Here is a 23,109-nt window from a genome sequence, read left to right on the forward strand (position 1 = left end):
AATGGCATGGAATTGAGTTTTTAGAAGGAGGAATACTGTTTTCAACTTCACAGTATCTTTTCAAAAAGCCCTGTCTCCCATCTCCTGCTCAATTTAAGCAGCCTGGTTGGAAAAGATAAAATTGTATTTAGGAACCAGTGTCTTGTTGAGAAGTAAGCCAGTTTCTCATCTTTTTGCTATTATTTTGCTCTGTTTCATACGTTTTCCTTTGAAACACAGTATTGATTTATTAGCTAAACAATTTCAAGTAATGGCATAATTTTCATCTTGCTAGTGTATATAAAGAGTAATTCTAATAACACTGATGGATTTAAGCCCTTATAAAGGTGCCAGCGTGAAGTGAATCTGACCCATTCATTAGCAGGGCAGCATTATTCATTTCAAAGTGCAGTCTATAAATCGATCCTCTTAATTTCTGCAGAAATCCGAGTGCAATTCTTATCTACTTCTGTCACTGATGAAACAGGTAGACTGTGAACAATCAGTGAGGAAGACAGAAGTAATAACACAAAAGTTTAATAGGTGATTTGTTAAGTAGCAGATGGTAAAGCAAGAGGCGATGGCCGTAAGTTACAGCTTGGGAGGATGGCAGGAAAAGCTCATTCAGCTGTGGGTAGCGCAGCATGGGAAGAGGCTGCCCAGAGGGCTGGGGGAGTCTCCACCCTGGGAAGTTTGCAAGGCTCATCAAAGCAAAGCTCACCTAGAGCCGGTGATGATCCTCTAGTCGGAAACTGGACTGGAGAACTGCAGAGGTCCCATAGCCAACATTTCTAAGGTTCTGTGGTTGGCCTATGCTATAAGTGATTATACAGGAGAATTAAAGATGAATGCTCTAAAAAGGATAATTAATCTGTTGGAGCCTTTTTTTTTATTTTTCTTTTACCAGAAGTAGCCAATAACCTCTGTTTGCTCACCACTCTAATCAGATGTTGGAAACTAGACGTGAAATTAAAGCAGTTTCTTTCTAATGTAGGTGTATGACATTCCCAGGACTGGATTAGCAACTAATTTTGGATTGCTGACTGTGCTCTTGCACGAGCATGCAATATTAAAATAGGCTTTGCTGCTTCCTTCATGTTGATGTCCAAAAATCTTATGCGCACTTGCTGGCTTGCTCCAGAGATGGGGGATAGTATGCTTTTTTTGAAAGAGCTTGCAGGATCTTTCAGTAACAGACTCTTCCAGAAATACGTAAATTATCACCTGTGATAATCTGGGTCCTTGAGCCAGTTTGCATGAAACTCTCTGAAAATTAATTCTAAACTCTGGTCACAATTTACATAAGGAATAGTTGAGGAATGGGCTATTTTGGTCTTTGCACTAAATAACACTGACCACATGTGTATTCATTGTGAATATTTTTCCCTCATTTTAGGGTAAAAAGTTGCCATACAGTCTTGGAGCAGATGCTGAGGAAGGAGAAGTTTCAGATGAAGACAGCGCTGATGAAATTGAAGATGACTGCAAATTAAAGCCCTGCTATGTATGTGCATATACACGGTTCCCAGAACTGTTACATCTCTACGTTTCCTATGTAGAGTTGTTAGCAGATTAGAGTTTTTAACTTTGATTTCTAAGTCAGGTCCTTAAGCTACGGAAGTTATATAATTCCACATTTGGATATGGAATGACATTGTTTGGAAATGCACACTTTGGCATTTAAATAATAAATAACAGATTTAAGTACTTTAGGTACACTAGACTGAAAACATTGATGCCAGCGCTATAAGCATGCCGGGCTTTTTTCAGATACAAATATGCAGTACTCAAAGCAATGGCGTGATGGAATTGCTACACAATTTCTAGATGAAAGTTATGAAAGGAGACATACAAATGAAAAAAATTTGAGATGTGAAACACTATTTTCAATGCTTCTGTTTCTTATTTTTTGACACTGAAGATTGCTTTCTGTTCCCTTTATTTCTTAACTCCTTGTTTTTCTGCTGTTAATTTTATGAACACTTTTTTTTTTTTTGCTAAAAACTGAAACTGGTGTGCAAATGCTAATACACATTATCCAGCAACTGCTTTTTTATGGTCAGGAGGCAGTCTTGCTTCACCAGTTAAAACTTCTGAACAAAATAAATGCTATCTAGGGAGATGCAGAAAGAATAGATCAAATTCAAATTAACATTCACCAAGCATAATATTTACCTCCACTTTTGAATACAGCCCCAGTGAGTTTGCCTTGTTGCCACACAAAACACCTATTTGTAGTTCTCATTAGCTGGTTTTGGTTTACATATTGAGGTTTTAATTTGTTTGTATTATTTATCCCTGCTACTAGTAATTGAAGGTTTTTCAGAATAGCTTGGGATTTGCTTTACGGGTAACAGAAGTCCCTATTGGAACTGGTTCTGAGGAAGTATATGTTTATACTGGTTCTTCCCCTCCCTGATACCGCTAAAATGCTAGCGTCAGCAATGTCTTTTGAGGGATTCATGTACACCACACAGAAGGGCTGATTTGATTTTTTTTTTCCTTCTTTCCCTTCTTAGATAAACAAACCTCCTTTATGCTACTGGGAAAAATCATGATTAATTCATTTCTTCATTATTTAGAGGTTAGATTGCACTTGGATGTGTTCCACAAGACAGTTTCGTGCAGAAGTACAGCCTTGCAGTAAATGCTTGAAGCACAGGCCAAAGCAGCTTGCTCAATGACTCAGAATGTTATATTTCTGTTAGCATTTAATACAGAATTGGAAATATTTGGTATGAATTAATTTATGGGAAAGCTTGAAGACTCCCAATCCCATAAATCTTTCAGAATATGATTGGTTTTAAGTACAGGCACAAACCTCTGCAGGCTTAAGTTGAAGGAAAAAGTATATATTGAATGAATGTGACTCTTATTATGGGTATAGTAAGATGAGATAAAATTGCTCAACCAGTTCTGAACCCAATGCAATGGCTGATGTGTTGTCACGTGCTGTTCAATAGGAGCAGTCTGTGTAATCCACATACACTTTACTAACATAATCCACGTACGCTTTACTAACATGGCATGAGCGCTTCTGATGAGATGATGCTTTCTTTAACAGAAAGACCCAAGGCACAATTTGGCAATCCTTAAAGCCAATGCAAAACACAGAGTGTCTCTTGGGCCTAGAAATGGAGCATTTTAGGACAGAACAATGGCTTTCCCCTCCTGTCTCAGGAGAGGTCTCACACCCCACAGACAGAGGAATGCTAGCTGCACACTGGTCTATAGGAGCTGGTTTTATTATAAGCATTTTTTTATGTAAGAGACTGGTTTGTGTCTGTATAGTCCATATGACTGTTATTAACAGTAATTGCTTCCTCTTTCTTACCATTTGGAGCAGGAATCTAGTGATGCTTAGGTTGTCTGGCATTTTGGAGGAAGCATGTAAGTGGATTAGCTGAGAATTCGTGCCATCTTCTGAAAGAGGAGGTCAGACTTGTGAACAGTTTTGAAACAAAGAGCTAACACCAGGACCAGGTTCTGAGGTGATCTACATGTTGGTCTGTGCTTTGGGGAGGCAGTGTAAGTTGTGTCTAGGGGACAAAAGAGAAAAAGGAAAATGGAAATGGCAGTGAAAGCCTCCAACAGAAAAGGCAAAATCAGACAGGATTATGCAAGAAGCTTTTTCTTGCACAGAGAAAGGAAATGATGGGAGTGCCATGTTGCCTGAAGCGTGTGTAATGCTCCCTCAGGCTGTCCCTGAAGTAATGGGCATAATAATCTACTTTAACTGGATTTCTTAATGTCTTTCAGAGTAATGGTGCAACTGAGCACCAGGTGGAATCTTTTATAAGAACAAAATTGGAATCTCTGATAAAAGAATCCCAAATCAGGGACAAAGAAGATCCTGACAGCTTCACTGTGAGAGCCTTGCTAAAGGCAACGCATGAGGGTTTAAATGTTAACCTGAAGCAGGTATGTGGGGTTTTCCCCTTAGCGTGTGCTGCTGAAAATTAGATAATGCAATGTGTATTGCACATCTTTCACATGAGAAAGCTGATAACTTATGAACAATTTCTAAGAGTTCGTTTTATCCGAAATGAAAACTTGGAACTATTTCAGGAAAATACCTAATGAGAGAATTTGTATGGTCAAATGTGAAGAGTGTGTTGTTTCGATGTGTTCTAATCTGCTTTATTCCTTGTAAAAGTTGGAAGCGACTAATTCAGTAAGTACCAGTATTGCAAGCAATGTCTCAAGCAGTTTGGTTTGTGTCGAGGTTATTGGGGAGAGATCCTTTTTCTATGGCCTTAGTCCTACCCAGACTGGCTGTGATAACTGAAAGTGTTGTCTGCCTGCGGTGCCGATGGCTGTTTTTACATCACTAACATACAGGATTGTGCTTTTACTGCCCTAAGCAAGGTTCTAGTTTTTCCATCGAGAGTGGTATGTTTCTTTTCCCTTCTGACATCAAACTATTTTTGTAAAACAGCTAAATGTATCAGAATTTTGAGTACCTCAGTAAACAGTATCTTGAATCCATCGTTACCATACTTTCACCTCAACCGGATGCAAACCCCAGCTATGTTAAATTAGAGTGAATTGTTCTGTGGGGGATGTGTCTGCTCTGTAACTGGTGTAGTCTTAAAGGTCAAATACGTGTAGCTTTGCTTTCTGCACATTGTCCTGCTCTGTAGGGTTTATGTAGTTCTTATCTCTTTCTCTGAGGCTGGACCTGTGAGAGTTCTGCCTGAAGCCAGGCTCGACTACAGAAAACATACTTGGCTTGTGCTGATGCTGTCTCAGATGCTCATGCTGGCCAAAGCTGCGTTGTGGTGGAAGAGGCTGTAGGAATGCAAAGGATGGAGCCCTCCGACCCGACAGAGAAGGGTTATTTTCAGGCTGCGGCTTTGCAGTGTGAGAGCAGAGTCAGCTTGCCTGTTCCCTTAGGTCTTCATGAGGTCAGAAAAGTGGGATTTCAGAGAGCAAACTCCCCACGTTAGTAAATATGATCAGATATGAGCCATTTCAATAGTATTTTGAGTTAGAATAATTACATTTGGGATGTTCTCTGGTATCTGGAAAAATGATTGGCCCCTAGCTAACATCTGAGGGGGCAGGGAGTTTTGTTTAAAGAATGCAAATTTCCATAAGGTGTTTGTGTTGGATATGATGCCTGAGATTACCTGTTACATGTCACTGACGTGGCCAGAATACTGAAAATACTTCAGTAATGCAACTGCACTATTCAGACATCTGTCAGTTAATAATATAAAGTGGTAGAATTTTCTAATTGATTTATTTTATGTTATTAAGGGATATTTAGAGATCTCTTCCCTTGCTGCAACAGTCCTTTGTGAAGACTGATTGTATATGACTTGTTTTCAAGGGCGTTAAAGTAATACAGAGCTGAACAATTAGTAATAATAAGTTAAAACAACTGGAAAATTAATTTTTATGAACTGTTGACCTAGATGGGAGATAACTAAGTGGTTAAACATTGTGATGGTTTGGTAATTATGTAACTCGTTAGCTAGCTTTTGTTTGTTGTTGTAAAGCTCCTTTCTAGGAGTTACTGTGTAATTGGTGTACCAGGAAGGGATCTCGTGGGAGATGTTACTAGTTTTTTTGATGGTCACATCTCCTTCTCCTTTCCTTCTACATTTTACAGAGACTTTCAGCCCAAGACAGGAACAAATCTTTGAACGTAGATACAGCGGTTATTGACTTTCTTGGACCTGAAGAAACTATCTAGTGCCCTTATCATTATGATAGCCAGAAGTGAATTCCAGCTCAGCACTGAACAGGGGATAACTCGAGTTCATAGGACTTGCTGAAACAGTGGGGGAATATTCTTCTGTACCTTTAGGTCTTGGTTTTGCTCTGTAGAAGATGAAGGGCTGTGCTTTTCTGACAGAAAAAGCTAGATGCTGCCAGGAATTATCAAACTGATATCTAGAGGCATGGTTATAAATGCGAAACTCGGACTTCAGGCTGCCTATGAAAAGTCCACATTTATCTCTTAGGGGAGATTTCTGCCCCCACCACCCCCCCTCCCCCATGGCTATTTTCAAGTACACTTTCAAATGTTGTTGTGTTTTGATGTTGCTTGCCTGGTTTTGCTTTTGCTAGACTGTTTTTCCTGTGTTCTCAAGACTGTTGTCTTGAGTGTTAGTGTTGTTATTTTTCTTTACTGTTACAGGGTTGCTAAACTATCAAGTATATAACAAAATTAGAAAAATCCTGTAATGGTATTTTAGATTTCAGTTTGTGTTCACAGGTCAGTATATTGTGTTTGGACTTTAACTCACTTTTTTTCTCATGTGCAATCGCTGTACTTTTGTAATAGTGAATCAGGGTGGTGAACTTATAAGTTGAAACTTTATTAGATTGAAACTATGTCTTTTAGAGACTGTAGCAGACTCCTTAAAGATACTTTTGAAGGTATGTACTCACAGTTTTTATTGCACTCTCTCTGCACAGAATCTGGACACAAAAGAAGGTGGAAAAAAGTCTCATAGTCGATCATTAATGAGCAACTTTGGTAAACACAAAGTAAGTAAAATGAGAGACTCGGTTTGATGTTCTAGATCTGAGAGCATTATAGAGACTCTGGGTGTGTTTTATTGCTTGAGACAAGCATGGTATGTATGAGGGCAGTGAGGAAAGACTATGTGATTACACTTGGGATATTTATTGCTGTTCAGAAGAATGTAGCTGCTAGCAGGATGGAGAACCCTTTAAACATGATTGCACAAACTCAAAAAGTAATCTTGCCTAAAATCATCTTTACTAGGGAAGTGGAATTGCTGATTTTCTTTCAGCAGCAAAGGAGCAATGTAGACAAATGCCTTGGTGTATTATTGTTTTCCAGACCTCTGTCCACACAGCTGACAATGTTTATTTTATTCACGGTCCAGTTTTACCCTGTTTTATACCCTGAGCAGTGCCATGCAGAGCATGCTCCTACTGCCTTTCCGTTTGCTTTAAGGGACTGCTGTGACTGAGTACTGGCTCTAGGCTCCTGCTCTGGAAAAATGTGTTCTTTTCTGATCTCATCACGGTTTTGCGTTTAGTATTTACATGTTTGTGTAGCTGCTAGGTCAAATTGTCTGCTTTGCTGGGTCTTTGCTGTGGCGGCTCTGTTGAACCAAGCAAGAGCTAATATAACTCAAATGAGTGTGAGGTTTCATTTTACAGCTGGACACATAGCGGCCACCAAAAGGGACAGTGCGCCTATGTTTCCTCCTGTTCCCATATCCTGACAAATGTGTTCCTGTCATCCGCTTCCCCTATTCCCACACTCCCACGGTGCCTCGAGGTTTGGATTTATTGAACGTGTAGCCTCAGTAGGATCCAATTCAACTGAAAGCTTCCTTCCTCCCAGAGTCAATTAGCAAATACCAAGTAAATCAGCAGACAGGCTTGTTGTGAGGGAGGCGTGCAGCAGATCGCCAGCAGCAGCTTCCTCTGCCCGCAGCCTGCTAGACGCCTGTATTCCTCTTCAGGGCTATCCATGGTGAAAGCTGTGGCCGAGCAGGGAGCACGCTCTGTAATCGATAACCTGAGCACCAGTTCAGGAAAAACAGCAATTATGAAATACTTCATTGAACTTAATCAGCCACCAGCTCATCTGCCCTGAAGGCAGCTAGGAGCCATCAAAAATTCTCTAAGCAGACAATACCGGGACTCATATTTACACTTCAATTATAAGCTTACATCAGTTTAAAGTGGTCATATTTCTTTCAGCAGCTTGAGCTAAGTGCATGTTACTCACTCGGTATGTGTTGAGATCTGCAAGTACCTGTTGTGCATGATAGTGGACACTTCACATTGTAATCTGTGCTCGCTGATGGGAAAACAAATCCTGTGGAATGAGATGTCACAGGCAAAAATCAGCCACTAAAAGCTCCTGGTTACGAGGGCTCAAAAGTATGTCAATAATTTAATTACTTCAACTAGTTATCCTAATGGATACAGCAGGTTGGAAAGGCCATTTGTTTCATCTCTGCTGAAAAAAAAATGAGAGAGTATATATAGCTTTTATTTTATTTTTTTAAAATAATAATTGTATTGTAGACTGAGGCATCAGGGATGTCCAGTAACTTTCTCCTTACACCTTTCCAGCTAGGGGGATGCCTGGGAAGGATGGGTACTGTTAATATTTTGGCAGGTGTAGAATTATCCACCCAGGGATAGTGACTTGTGATGTTTTCAGCCATCTGTTGTGCCCAATGTATCCAAGCATAAACTCTTTAAAAACTGCCAGTGGAGGGACAAAGATGCTAAGGCTTGCAGTTCCTGCGAGTTAACTGCAGGAGACATTCACAGTGAAGAGCTTTGGGTTCTAAAACTGAACCATGCAAATGATTTCCAATATAGTCAACTTTATTTCAGCACTAAACGCAACAAACTAAACTGTGTACATTACTGGTGTATCACAGCAGGAGAAAAGAAATCTGTGCTTAATTAGCATCTAGCCGTATGAGCAAAAGGATAAGAAGCTCTCAGTTATATTGTTAATTACCTCTTGATGGAAGGGAATTAAAGAAACTCTCACTTGAAGCTATAGTTAATGTTACAAAAGATGTAATGTTGTTGAAATTGGAAACTATTAAATAATAGGTGCTTATGAAAAAAGGTGCTTTTGAGATTTTAATCTTTTTATCATAGCTCTTTTCTTTGCTGTATACTGTAATAAATCAGAAGAATTTGAATGCTTGCATGTGTGGCTCAAAAGGCAGCAAAAAGGTGTTTGAAAATTTTGCCCAGACTGTGTTCTCAACTCCATGAATGAATTTGTTAAAATTTCTAAATTGGGGGGGGGGCATAGGTGGGTGGAAGCAGTGCACTATACATTTAGATTCTACTGTGTGTTGCTGTTTGTTAAATATGATATGATCCATTGGAATATGAGCCGGACCAGTGCCAGTATAATGGAGACAGTGGAGCCATGCTGTCCTCTCACGTCAGGAGGGAGCAGGGGAGAGAAGCTGCAGAATACACAGTGATCTGCAATGAACTGGCCAGTTTGCAGAAATAAATTATCTTCAGGCTTGTATTTGTCTGCTAGGCAGCAGGTAAACCTGCTTCATGGCTGCAGGTTTGGAGTCAGATGGAGCAAGATCAGGACACAGATGCTTTGTGTTGGCTTTCCTTCTCCATATGTATAGAAACACTTGATGTACCACCCAGGGTTTTCTGCTTCCAAACCCCCAGAGTTGTTCTGTGTCCTTGTTGGACTCTGGTCCTGTGCTGCAGCTCACCCACTCACCTGACATTAATGACAGTAATGTGGATTTGTAGAACCACCCCATAAAGTGCCACAGCTGTGCTTGATTCTTTCCCAACAGAAAGCTGTGAAGGCAACATCCAAATACCATAGTGCATCAGATGATGAAGAAAGCCAGCAAAACTCTTGTGGGAAGGAAACAGGACAGCTCCACAGGTGAGCTATGAATCACTGTAGTTTTACAGCTCAACTAAAGCTGGAGGCATGTTGCTACGACCAATATTTATATGTCACTGCCTGAGGGAAGCCTGTTATTGAGAGCAGGTTGTTTGTGATGCTGCTGTTGGGGTGTGTTTTGCTGTGACTGCTGTAGCCTGATATTTTGATTGTGTAGATTTTCATAGGTCGCAAATTGCAATTACCCTTAAACTGAAAAGAAGTGTGATAGTAATACTCTTCTAATGGCAAAATGCCAATCTACATTTTGCATGCTGTAAATAGTGCTCAAAGAAAACTGTCTAGGCTAAATAAGGGTACATCACAGCCCAGCCAACTCTATTACATCTGAGAATGTAAAGAAAAAGCAATCAAAAAAGTACCATTGAGAATGCATTTGTTGTCACTGAAATGCTCCGTTTTCAGATACAGCTCAAAGCTGTCTGCCTTGGTTTTGTTGAGAAGAGCCATGGTGCAGCTATTTCATTATGCTTTAAATGAAAAATTTTGTTTGTGTAGTGTGACTATAGAGGTACAAGGGGAACAGTCATCTCGGAGCCCTCCCTAAGGAGGTTTGCCACGTGGTTCCCTGTTCACAGTTGTTTGTTTCCTTATCAATGAAAAGAACAGAAAGGGGGATTGAAATATTCTTTAAATATTGAAAAAATTCTAATTTGTTTTATATATTAAATATAACGCAGCAGACTGGCTCGTCGAAGAAAAACGGTGAAGCTGTGCCGAGCTCTGTCTGACCTAGTGGTGTACACGAACTCTGTGGCAGCCCAGGACATAGTCGATGACGGTAAGGCTGCTGGCATGAGACTTACACAAGGCTTTCTTAATTTTCTGTGTGGAGAGGAAACATGTTTGTGTTCTCAAGATTTCCCTTGTTTGTCAAAGACATTTTAAAAGCAGAGTAGTTAGTTACCTGTCCCGTTTACTTAAATATGGAGAAAGGGTAAAGCACCACCTTTTCCTTCCCTAAGAAATATCCTTTCCCTTGGTTTCTTATGACTTTCATGTTTGAGTAGCAATTTTAAAAATGTTTTTTCAGGAGAACCCTTTCCTGGTTTTACAGCTTTATGGAGTTTGTCATCATCTTTTAACATTATCAATTTTAAGTAGCATTTAGTAACATGATAGACTTGAATTGTGATAAATAGATGTGTTACCTGTTCACAAAGTGTGCAGTTGTTTCACTAAACATGTTAAGTCAATTCCTAATTTAATGGGAAAAATTAAGGAGGGTGAAAGCAGTGTGGAGAAACAGTCCAAGAAATCCTACAAGAACATAGTCTTGTAGAATTTCAGTCTTCTTGTTCTCAGCTGAGAGACAGCTCAGATTTTTCCGCAGGTCCACATGCAGTCAGGCGGTACTGCCGAACCCACCTGATGGCTCGTGGCCCTCTGGAAAGGAGGGCCTGCTCGTTGGAGCACAGTACTGCAGCTGCCTTTCATCTGGATCTTGTGCTTCCCTGGTCCTAGCTGGAGAGACGGGTGTGAAGAGACGGTGCAGTTAGACCAACGCAACTGCTCCCTCGTAGTTGGGCACTCTTGCCTAGGAAATTCTCCACAGCAATCATGTCTGAGGTTCTGCAGGAGGAAAGGTCCTAGCAATTAGCGTAAGCTCTTGCTTGGCTTTCCTTCTAAGTCTGGAAACTTGAGGGTAGAACAAAAGACCCTCTTGGAAGATGAAACTGGTGCCCTTCAGTTACACAATGTATATAATTTGCATGTCACAAGACAATCTGTTCTAACTTTGGACTAAATCTAATGTTCTCCTTGATTAATACGAGTGCAATTAAGGTCTGAGTTGAGGCTCCTGTCTCCTGGGATTGCTTTGTAACTTGTCTGTTGATTTAACTATACACACAGGATCAACAGGGAACGTGCTATCATTCAGTGAAACAAGAGCCCACCAAGCAGTGCAGCAGAAGGCTGAACAGTTTATGCTTTACAACCAGAAACAGCTTACAAGGGTCTATCCGTCAGCCTATCGGATTGACTCCAGCAATTTCAACCCTTTACCTTACTGGAATGTTGGTTGCCAGTTAGGTAGGTGTTGCACGAATAACTTCCCACTTTTTGTGTTTGTGCTAAGTAAATATCTTACACCTGAGTCTTCTCTTTCAACAGTGGCACTAAACTACCAATCTGAGGGACGTGTGATGCAATTAAACGATGCAAAATTTAGGGTAAACGGGAACTGTGGTTATGTCCTCAAACCTCAGCAGATGTGCAAAGGTAATGTCCCACTAGACATTTATTACTGTGTCAAGCCTTTCAGAAAATGTTTTCATGGTGAAGTTGCCAAGACACAAGAAAGAAAAATAAGAACATATGTAGAATCTTTTGTATTTCCATAAATTCATAAGCTTATCTTACTTCAGAATTCATACTTTTTTTTTGTTCTCAAAGAACGGTGTCTAACTCTCAGACTGTATGAGTATCAGCATACAATCTCTACAATATATTATAGATATATTTGAGGGCTCCATCTTAATATGTGTTTAATAAAAGGGCATTGTGGGATAGCCAACTGCACGCAAGAAGAACAAGGTATGCAGTGGCCCAGGACCAAGTATCCAGGACTTGGTCCCACTCTCAAGGAAGTCAGTGGAATTTTGTTCTCTTTAAAAGGAATTTGTTCAGTCCTCAAAAAGCTGTTAGAACAGGAGCCAGTGGTTTTCAGTGTTATGCAATGACAATCTGTCCATATTTTGAAGACTTGGGATCTGATTGTGCCTCTCTGTCTCTAAGTAATTTTCCTAATGGGGCCATAAGAAGCAGTGGCATTGATTGAAAGGTACTTGACAAATGGTAGAGGGAGTTTGGGTGCCTGAAGCAGGCACTGCTGCTGCAGGAAGCAGCTTACTCAACCCTAGTTGCTTGTTCTCATTAACATTTGGGCAGTTGTGCAAGAAACTTGATCAGAGTGCTCATCTGGGTTATAACTATTGGCTTTTTGGTTGTTTTTTTTTTTTTAAGCTACTAATATACAGAAGACAGTTTTTTTTTCAAAGGAGTCTTAATCTTGCAAAACCCTACTATTAGAGGGGTCCTTTCTGTCTTGTAATCATGTAAAAAAGGGCTGATCAGCTCAGTAAAGGTTGTAAGAAAGTGGAATGGAATTTTAAAATTCATTAACAGCTGCTCCATGCTCTGTAAATTACTTGCTTATGACTGAATTTTGGCTATACATATGCATCTTGGGGGGTGATGTTTATTCTGTGTATCTTTTTCCTTACACTTCTCATTCCTTGCCATCTCTTAGGCACATTCAACCCCTACTCTGCTGATCCACTTCCTGCCAGTCCTAAAAAGCAGCTTATTCTGAAAATCATCAGTGGACAGCAGCTGCCTAAGCCTCCTGACTCAATGTTAGGAGACAGAGGAGAGGTAAGATACTCCGATACCAACAAATGCTTCCATCAGAGGTCCTCAGAGAAACATCCTCTTTATTTAAATACACCAATAAATTTCAGATATTGTTAAGCTTTTGGTCACTAAATACTAGGTTTTCCTACGGAGTCTGTATCCTACACGTGATGTTTAAGAACTAATTTGTTTTATAATTTGAGGGTGACTTCACTTTTTTTGAAAATTAGTCATAGCTGGCCACAGCTCTTGAGACTACAAACCGTATGTTAACTTACACTTCATGAAGCCATTTTCCATGGTTGTGCTGCTTGAAAATTCATGTAAATCAAAGGGATTTGAATTCTTATATTAATTTAAATTAACTCTCTGCATGAATTTCCTTAAAAATTGACCTTCACTTGTATCATTGTCTTGCTTTTAAAATACTTTGTTTTTAAAAAATAGATAATAGATCCCTTTGTTGAGGTGGAAATTATTGGGTTACCTGTTGACTGCTGTAAAGATCAAACCAGGGTGGTTGACGACAATGGTAAGATAATCTAGCTGATTTCCTCTTCTTAGAGTAAAATATTAAGTAATTATAAATGACTCGGTATCTGTTATTATTTTCTAAATTGCAAAGCTTCTTACCTGATGAAATCATGTGGTTGTATTTTAACAAATTAATTCTGCTTTCTAGACAGAATTTCTGGTGTAGGGAGACAGACAAGCAAGAGGTGAAGGACAAGAACTGTTCAACACGATATCTTTCTCCTGGATTATTCTCGAATCTCCTTTATGCAGAAGTTCCAAATTATTTTGTTGTTGTTATTTATGTAAAATGCATGTATAACTTCAAATGAAATGAAAACAAATCATGTCCTAGGCAGTTTCACTGTCACCTCACCCTTCAGGGAAGAAGATGAATAACAGAGTGGGATAGCCTGCTGTGGCAGGAGAGATGGCCATCAATTCTCGTAGACAATTGCAAAACCATGAGGAAAAAAGGGAGTAGTTCCTGTTTGGTTTGGTCTATCTTTAGCCTACCATAGTTTTCAAAACAACGGCTTGCCTTGGTATCCCTGCCAGCTACTCAACCAGAACCATTTTTTTGGTAAAAGCAGTCCAAGAGAGACAGATCTCTCACTTTTAATTACTTACATAATGGAGATTGAGAGCATCTAGATCTAAATGAGCAATGAGTATTCATTTGTGTATTTGGTCTGCTTGTTTCTTAGGCCTCTTGCTACGCATCGTGAAAATGGAGGCTAGCTCTTGCTATGGCCTTGTTTCCTACAACTTCTGTTCTGTTTGTTTTACAGGGTTTAATCCTGTTTGGGAGGAAACACTCACTTTTACTATCCACATGCCTGAAATAGCTTTAGTGAGATTTCTTGTGTGGGACCATGACCCTATTGGGCGAGACTTCGTTGGACAAAGAACTCTGGCCTTTAGCAGTCTTGTGCCTGGTTAGTCCCACTTGTTTTCCTTGACTTAGAGATCTAACTGAAGAACAAAGACCTTTGAACTTTAAGTTGAAGATGAGGTTATCAACATAAGATTTATGCCTATATCTCTGAGTCTTCATGTGTGAGCTTGGACAGTTCTCCTGGTATTTTACAGTGGTATATTCACCATTACTTGAAGGAGTTGGGTTGTCTGTGCTTTTGGAAATTACTACTGGTGTCTTATTTATAACTTAGAGGCAATTTGTGCTGGGGGGCTTGGAAAACCTGGGAGAATGTAAGATAAGTTTTAGTAAAAGCATAAGGTGGCTTACTGTATGTATTTCACTTTTATAGACAGTCATTGCCAGTGGTGCATAAAATCCAAACTGTTGATTATTTGTGGTGCAATATTTTTGTTTTACTAGGTTATCGTCATGTGTATTTAGAAGGCCTGACAGAAGCATCCATATTTGTTCATATAACCATTAATGAAATCTATGGAAAAGTAGGTATATCTGGAAACTTCTGTTTGCTAAGACTTTGTTTTAATTCTTCTGATAAAAATGGATTTAAATGTACCATAGAACCTCACAGAATTGGTGTGGTTTCTAAATGATTCTTAAAGCTTAGGTTTGTGGCATTTTGCTTTTCTGCAAGATTACCAAGGAAAGCTCAGTGGAACCCAGATAGAAAATAACATAGACAAGGCCTAGGGGCTGAGATTGGGTATAGTTCAGATCCTCACTTAACCCAACTACCTTTATCCTCACTGATTGATCTAATGATGGCTCTTTAAACCACTTAGATGTCTGTCTCACTCTTGGCATCCTTGTCCCAGCACAGGGACAATGTACTCATCTGCTCTTGCCTCTGCAAGTGTTCCTCCTGCCAGGGAGGACAGCGGCGAGGCGGTGGAGGGAACGGCACTGACCGTGCCCAGCTCATGTCATGTTCTTTGCACAGAGACAAGCTTTTAGTATTCGAGGTAGACTTCATTGCTCCTTTATCAGTGTAAAAAGAAAAGCAGTAGTAAACAGCTTGGAATGCATCTGCAATACATACCTGGATCTGTACGAATCTGGGTACGTGTGAAGTCGCATACAGTTTTGGTGATAGTCTGTAGGGGAGCCTGTTTGGCTGTTGCTCTTGGCTCATGTGCTCTTCAAAGAATAGTCAAGAAAAATAGTAAAGAGTTGCTTCATAGGGAAGACAAATAATGTAAAAGAAAGGGGGGGGAGTAAGACCCATTGATCTCTATATCACTTAGTCTATTCATGCTTGCCTTAATGATGTGCTATACGACTGTTTCTAAGGTAAACAGAGGCTGAATGGTCCTTTGTATCCTTACAAGTGGGAATATCTGGTCATGTTTCTGAGAGACTGACGTTAGGCTAATAAATAGTTTTAAATTGTTTGCTGTAGAAGGGTTATATTTACAGATGATGTACTATTACCTTATTTGTTTGTATCACAGTCTTGAAAACATTAGCCAAATGTATTTGCATTTTTTTGCCTTTCAGTGGAGTCCTTTAATCCTCAATCCCAGTTACACAATATTGCACTTTCTAGGAGCCACAAAGGTAGACTTCATTAGCATGCACTTTGCACTTGCTGGGCACAGATTTCTCGAATGGTTCCTAATCGCATGATCTGCAACTACCAAACTTTACATCATTCTTCATTTAGACTCTGAAACATTTGACTATTGCTTTGATGAAGCCCATGCATAAAACTCCAAGTTAATGTGTAGCCTGTCACTGCAGTATACTTCTTACAGTCTTGTCATCTCTGATTAGGAGATTTTGAGCAAACCTCTCTTGTAATTGTGGCAGGCTGCCATCCTAATGAGGAGAAATACAGGCATGCATGAATTCATGGAGACCTATGCTGATAGTTCCTTGGTCAGAGTAGATGTGAATTGCTTGGTGTGAATTTTTGCTTTGCTGCATTTTTAACTTTGTCTTCATCTTCATAAATACTCTGAAAGCAGCCCTTTTCATTGTATTCATTATATAATAGCTGAACTCACCCGAAACTGTGGTTATTCTTGTCCTTTCAGAATAAGCAGCTGATAGGACTCAGAGGGTTGTTTAACAAGAACCCTAAGCACAATTCTGCTGAAACCAGCGGGCACTATGTACGGAAGCGATCTATTGGCGATCGAATTCTCCGGCGCACAGCCAGTGCACCAGCCAAAGGCAGAAAGAAAAGTAAGATGGGTTTTCTGGAAACTACTGAAATTAAAGACAGTGCATCTGAACCAATAGACTTGAAAGACAAAGAAGGAGTTGTACGGCGTGCAAGCCGGAGTTTGCAAGCACGTCCTGCTTCTATGCCCGTGGACAAATATCTTCTCGTAGGACTGCCATGCCCAGAAGATGAAACTGCCCAGGATGCCAAAGGAAAAGAAAACACATCTGGTAAGATGCTTCCAAAATTACTTTTGATGTAGTAAGTTGAAATAGCATATCAAGAGGCTTAGTTCTGCAGTCCCTAGGCTAGTAGTTTTAGGCAACTCAAATAAGAGTTACTGGGCAAAATTACATGTGCTTAAGATTGTAGTATTTTAACAGCTCCTTTAACTCTTTGATAAGTGACACCCTGGAAAGCTGTCTACTCTCCAAACTAGGCAAATGAATTACAGTAATTTCTGGGAGTGCACGTAAAAGGACACTTGCCAAATTTCTTTTTGTGATTTAAGAACCAACCTTCAATTACTCTTCATTAATTTTTGGTTTGGTGCTGTCCGTTTACTTTTGAAAACAGAGCTGCTGGCATGGTGGGCATTCTCTCTTCGTTTTCAAGGAGGAACAGCATGCAGCATATGGTTTTGGGAATAGTGTGTGTAAAGATTAATGCAGACTTTCAAATAGATGTAAAAGGGGTAAAAGCAGGTCAAACTTTGTATCCATCAGTCTTGATATTTTCCTCCTAAATTAATCAAATTAAGTAACCTATGGAAAAGCATGTGTTAGGATAAAATCTTGGTCTTATATTATTGATACACAATACAATTTAATTCTTAAAATATTTATGTAAGCATCTTCAGCAATATAGTCCCAGTTTTGAAATCCAGTTATTCCCATGACTACAGGAAAGTTAGTGTGTTTGACCTGCCAATTTACTGGAATATTTAAATAAGTCTAGGAAGCTTTGGATACAATGGCTGTAATTCATTAGACCTGCTGTCTCAACCCCAAGCTTGTCCCTAGTCCAGGGCATCTATACTGCTTTTTGGGGCTGGTTTTCATTTGTTTGGGAAGAGCATGTGCACCCATGAGACTGCAGGGCTAGCCAGATCCTCAGCTTTTGGTCAGTTCTGACAGCGCAGCGTTTCTGCAGTCAGTCCCGCAGGGCTTTTCCTCAGCTGGCGCAGGTCGGCCAGAAGCACCGTCTGTCTTCCTTGGTAAGATGCAGAGAGCACACCAAGGACCGATCTTGGCCAGGGGGGTGACAGAAATGCTGCTCTGCTCGGAATATTTTCAGCTACAGAGCAGCAGCTTCCAGCAACCACAGGAGCCACCCTAAAATAGGAGAACTACCAGGCACAGATGAGAACCTGTTGTTGAGCCACCTTTGTTCTATTTGCCCGTATTAGTGGCTTTGAAAAAACAGATAATCTGGACATCGCCTTGTAAAAGAAGTTACTGAGGAGAAACAGCAAGCAAAATTAAACTATTTTTTCCTACCACCCTGAGAAGAAACTTTAGACAGGAAAAAAGCTATTCCTAGTAAAGGAAGTAAACCCTGAAATGCTGTATTTTAAATTGAAACATCCTCTAGGTAAGCCTGTGAAGATGATACAGCTCAGCTGTTGTTCGCCACAGATGTAATCGTTTCTTAGATATTTTTTTCTAAAGATGCTACAGATACTGACACAAAATTCTATTAGAAGAAACTTCCACACTTTTTGAAGGTCACAGGTATGCACTTACAGCAAAATAACCTTTGCAGAAAACACAGGCCCTGGTGAGATGACCTAAAAAGCTGTCACTGGGAATGAATCCTGCCCCTTCTAACTATGAGAGAACTAGATCCTGCCCATTGGAGTCTCTGTAAGGCTTGTTCTGTAACCCCTACGGAGGAGGACTGGCCACCTTAGACGTAAAGAAGTGAGATATGAAGAAGACAAAATTCCAGATGGAATCCTCTCCTGTCCCCGAGGGACCTTTTCCCTGCAGGGCCATCTGTGCCTTGGTGGACATAGAGAAAAACAACCTGGGCCCTTTTTTTTAGTGTGGCAGCACTTACCTTGAATCATGGTAAGAAAAGGTACGACACAGCCTCGTGGACATACAGGAATAGGCTTGGCTATCCTCAGAAAGTTCAGCCCAAATATTTCAGAATGGGAGGTGGCTTCAACCATCCGGGAGGTACTAGTCAGATGAAGTGTTCCTTATTGCAGGATGCCGTGAAGAGTGGAAAGGGCTGGTTGTCCAGCAGATCTTTCTTGCTAAAATACTATGGCTAAACTCTACTTCTCAATTGAAATTACACCAAGTGGATAGTGTGCTATCCATTTTCTCCCATGTTCTTTATAGAAAAAAAAATAAATCTACAAATCAAAGAAATGTATGTCTCTTCCATCCTTACCTAGGAGTGCTGGAAAGCTTGGGAATTTTTCAGATTTTGGACATCAGCCTTTCAATGTCATGTTCATTAAAAACAGCTCTTACTCTACCGGGGCAGGAGGTTCAGTCACTGTTAGGGAATGATCAGGACTTCTTGTTTCTCTTCTCTTGTTTCTCCCTAGGGTACCTGATTTCTAGCAAATGTTAGAAACAGTATACATTATGCTAAACTTAATGCTATAGTCCTTGCTTAATTAAAAGCTCCAAAGGACTGAGTCATAGAGCTTGGATTTGGCATATAAAGACAAGTAAGAAGATTTGGTGGAGAAAATCTCTAATGCATATTTTTCATGGAATTCAAAATCTTGCTCTCGTGAATGCAGTATGCTGGTAGAAGATCAAAAATGAAATCCTTAAACTGTATCATTTTACAATAACTACATGTAAAATGCAGTCTGGAGTCCCTCTACTTGATGCTTTTTACTCAGCTCTTTTAAGCATGCATCTTGTTTCAAAATACTATGTTTTTTAACAGAGCTGTTTTGTTCTGTCTTTATTGCCATGCTTCTTTATAGTACAAATCTGAATAGGAACACAGCTGAAGGTAATACCATGTGCAAGCTATGATATGGTACCTCATTAACATTATTTGCAACAAATATTACATCACATGCTTGATGTAATAGACATTCAAAGGAAGTTTCAATGAAATGCCTGCAGTTGTATTTTTCCATTTATTCATATCACTCAGATAATTTGTACTAAACCTGCACAACCCCATAATTAAGTTCTGTCACAACTGTACCTAATTTTGCGTTCTCCATTTGTCTGTCTAAGGACAAAATATTTGTCAATAAACAGAACACAATATTGTATGCAACTAATATGTTTCTTATTTAATTTAGCCAACAGTGATGAGAGTACAAATGAGAAGGAAACAAACTTGAAAGAATCTGGTTCTCCATGTTCTGTGAAAACAACAAATACTTCAAATCCGACATCTCAGTTTAAGAAGGAGAATGACCAGGAGACTACAGTTGACTCTTTAGCGCCACCTCTGCAGGAGCAACATGAAAATTTAGTTTTTGCAAGTGATGTAGCTGAAACAAATCGCCTCATAGGCTATCAGGAAAATAATCTTTCTGATGAAACTGTCCCTCTAATGCATGACTCTGATTTTGGACTTTCTGCAGAAAAAACACATGACAAAAACTGTGCAGACAATAAAAAGGAAGATGACACAAAAGGGTCTAAGGAGGAGAAAAGAACTCTTGTGGGGACTTCCCTTTCTCAAAAAGTAGGGATGGAAAATCATAAATATGACATCATCAAGAAAAGCACTGCAGCACCTCTTTCTTTGACAGATATATCTTCTGCCATTTGCTCTGACGTTCCTGATTTGCACTCCACTTTAACCACGCAAGACAGTGACATTTCTCGCCTTATAGATGAAGTTTCTTTAGCGAATGAGAGCGAGTTGGATAGTGCTGTCTCAGCTCTGATCGGACAGTTTGAGGTCACAGATGACCAAACTAATCTTACTGCGGTCTCAAGCCTCCATGGCACCAGTAGCCAGACCTTCAGTGTGATGGCTACACACCCACACGTGCTTACTGCGGATCTTAACAGTCCCTGTAAGCACACCTTTACTACCACAAAATCCATCAAATCCCCTTTATTCTCAACTCCAGATACTACCGCGTTCTCCAGCCCTGAGACTACAGAGTACTCTGTGTACACAATTATCCATGAGGCAACTCTTACACCAACTTCTGACCATAAGACCCACAGTGAATTAGTTTGCAAGAACAAGTTAAACAGTATAGAAGACAACTTGCCTAGCTGTCCTTGTCCTTCACCCCTCTCTTTGCTAAATGCAAATCCCAAAAGAAAATGTGGAACACGCTGGGAAGCCCCCGAGTCTGCTAGTTCTTTTGCTTCCAATAGCCTCATCTTTGAGGAGACACTTGTTGACCCTCCCACTGGTGAAAATTCAGAAAGCAGCAGTCTCATAGAAGTAGATGGAGATCCTCAAGATCTCTTGGTAACTGCATCCGAGTACAAAAGGGAAGACATGAGCCAGCTGGCTTCCCCTTTGAAACTGAGGCAAAGGCAGGATTCTGGGCACGGTGGTGAGAGGACCTCTGGGAATGGCGCGACTGAGCTCTGTGCTGCTGCCCTGGACTGCTCGGATAACTTCGGGGCTGCAGGGACTCAGCTCCCTTTTCCAATGCGTGAAAACGTTGGCTTTTTATATCATCATCATTCAGATAAGCAGAACATAATGTGTACCTCTGAGAGATCCCAGCTCAACCTACGCTCACCGGTGCTCAAAAATGCTTTGCCTTTCCCACCTCCTTCAGCCATCAAGCAGGCTAGCCCTTGCAAATCCAAAAGTCTTGGTGACTTGACATCAGAGGATATTTCCTGCAATTTTGAAAGTAAGTATCAATACATAAGTAGAAGCTTTATCTCATCAGGCATGAGAGACAAGAAACTTGCTGCTATGAAGAATATGACACCGCATTCTACGGACGCTCTGACAGAACAGCTGAGGAAGCTGGTGTCCCTGGACCAGGAGGACAGCCGTCAAACACTGTACTCCAGGCAGATCGATGAAGACTGCCCAAAGGCGCTGGTCAGAAAACTCTCATCCAGAAGCCAGAGCAGAGTGCGGAATATAGCCAGCCGTGCCAAGGAGAGGCAGGAGGCCGCCAGCAAGCAAAAATCTTCTAACACAAGTAGCATAGCGGGTGTCGTCCTTCGGAACAAGCCTTCAGCATCTCCTCATGTTATCAACAGGCATTCAACGGGCTCGTACATAGCCAGGTACCTGAACGGCTTCCCTGGGGAGGACGTGGAGGGTCGAGGAATACCAGAGGGCGCGTGCGCCGCTTTGCACTACGGCTGTAGTGACCAGTTGTATACACATAATTCTGTTCTGCAGCTGGAACCCGACAGTGATGATAAGCCTGAAATTTATTTCCTGCTGAGACTGTAGATTGTATAAATGTACATCTTCAATGTTTACAAACTATTTCATTGAAATGAAGGATTTTTAGCAAGAAATACTGTTTTGAGGGTTTAAATTATTTAGAAATGCAATTTCATGCTAGTGATTCAGTCATCATTTAATGTGCCCTTTCCTGTCAAAGCTTATGTAAATAGAAACCATGTTCCATCCTTATGTATGTATTACTTTGATTTAAAAATGATAAAGTGTAGTAGTCTGGGGACTATTTGCATGCAGTGAGCATTTGTAGCATTTTGTATTTGTAATGCATGTCATTTTTAAGTCGAGCACATCTGTGCTCAAAAGCCTAACATTGCAATGAATACAATAGTATTCTCTTTTCCTGATGTTCTGTCCTGCTGTTTGGAAAAACGTTTTTAGTGATCACTTTTGGCCTTTCGTGCAAATTCTACTGACCATAGTGCTTTTTGTTATTGGTAACGTCCTTGGGGTTAGACTCCTGAACTAGGACTCGTTCTAGCCAACAAGCAGCAGTTTTCTCTGACTTGTTAATATTAATTTTACATGTTTCCATGTATGAACTATGATTCTACAGCAAACAATTTGTAGAATTAGCATTAGTCCAAATTGGTGAGTAATGTGTAGATTTGTCTTCTGCCCACTCTATGAAGTGTAATAACAGTCGTCTTCCTTTTTGGTCACCGCGTCGAGTGCTTTTTTCAGGACAGAGTGGAATGTGGGAGTAATTCTGCATTTATGAATGGAAAACGCTTAATTTCTGCTTATTTTGTTATGTATTTTTGTTATTGGCTCTGTGTGTAGCTTCAGTACAGTAACAGATCTGTTTTCTGTATATTTGTAATTTTATTGCTAAATTGTTGACAGTCAGTGGAATATTTAAAGCTGGCATGGTAGAGTAACTATTTTCACTGTCCATTTTCATCTTTTTCTATGAATGCTGAAAGTGAATTGAGTGAGTAATCTCAAACACCTGAAGCTTCCCTGTAGGGAACAACATAGCTTTATTTTGGTTTTAAGATATTCTTTGCCTTTGCTGTAAGTTTTTTCTTATATGTAAAAGACGTACCTTATACCTCTTTCTTTTGTAATGCAGAGTATTATTATTCTTGAAAACATCATTAAAATAGATTTTTAAGCACTTGGTTACATGTTTACTGAAACTGTAGCAAATATAATTGTGCTTAAACTAGCAGTAGTTAGTGATTGCAGACATCTGTCTTGTCAGGAGCTTGCAATAAGGTTTCAGAAAGGGAAAAAGTTCCATCACTTCACATGATGGTAACAGTTCTTAGCTAGAAATCGGCAGCTGAGCTCTTTCTCTTTTCTGGGCAGGAGGACATGTTTATTGAGTATATCTAACTG

At 40.1% G+C, this 23,109-nt stretch overlaps 1 protein-coding gene across 4 annotated transcripts in view; it reads left to right on the forward strand.

The window, feature by feature from the left end:
* The window catches only part of PLCH1 (phospholipase C eta 1), an 80,590-nt gene extending 57,868 nt beyond the window's left edge, over window positions 1–22,722 (forward strand). For 2 of the 4 annotated variants that reach the window (XM_054835188.1, XM_054835190.1), the window contains 13 exons: window positions 1,376–1,483; window positions 3,739–3,900; window positions 6,409–6,480; window positions 9,279–9,373; window positions 10,075–10,175; window positions 11,249–11,428; window positions 11,510–11,617; window positions 12,648–12,772; window positions 13,199–13,283; window positions 14,056–14,202; window positions 14,607–14,686; window positions 16,241–16,601; window positions 19,658–22,722. In XM_054835188.1, coding sequence (XP_054691163.1) covers window positions 1,376–1,483; window positions 3,739–3,900; window positions 6,409–6,480; window positions 9,279–9,373; window positions 10,075–10,175; window positions 11,249–11,428; window positions 11,510–11,617; window positions 12,648–12,772; window positions 13,199–13,283; window positions 14,056–14,202; window positions 14,607–14,686; window positions 16,241–16,601; window positions 19,658–21,753 — 3,720 coding nt within the window. In that variant the 3' untranslated portion in view covers window positions 21,754–22,722. Of the gene's footprint in view, window positions 1–1,375; window positions 1,484–3,738; window positions 3,901–6,408; window positions 6,481–9,278; window positions 9,374–10,074; window positions 10,176–11,248; window positions 11,429–11,509; window positions 11,618–12,647; window positions 12,773–13,198; window positions 13,284–14,055; window positions 14,203–14,606; window positions 14,687–15,701; window positions 15,762–16,240; window positions 16,602–19,657 lie in introns of all 4 variants that reach the window. The other 2 variants (XM_054835191.1, XM_054835189.1) reach the window with 2 other exon arrangements.
* Window positions 22,723–23,109: the final 387 nt, after the last annotated feature.

The sequence above is a fragment of the Grus americana genome, chromosome 9 (assembly GCF_028858705.1).
Source record: "Grus americana isolate bGruAme1 chromosome 9, bGruAme1.mat, whole genome shotgun sequence".
Classification (NCBI taxonomy): Eukaryota; Metazoa; Chordata; class Aves; order Gruiformes; family Gruidae; genus Grus; species Grus americana.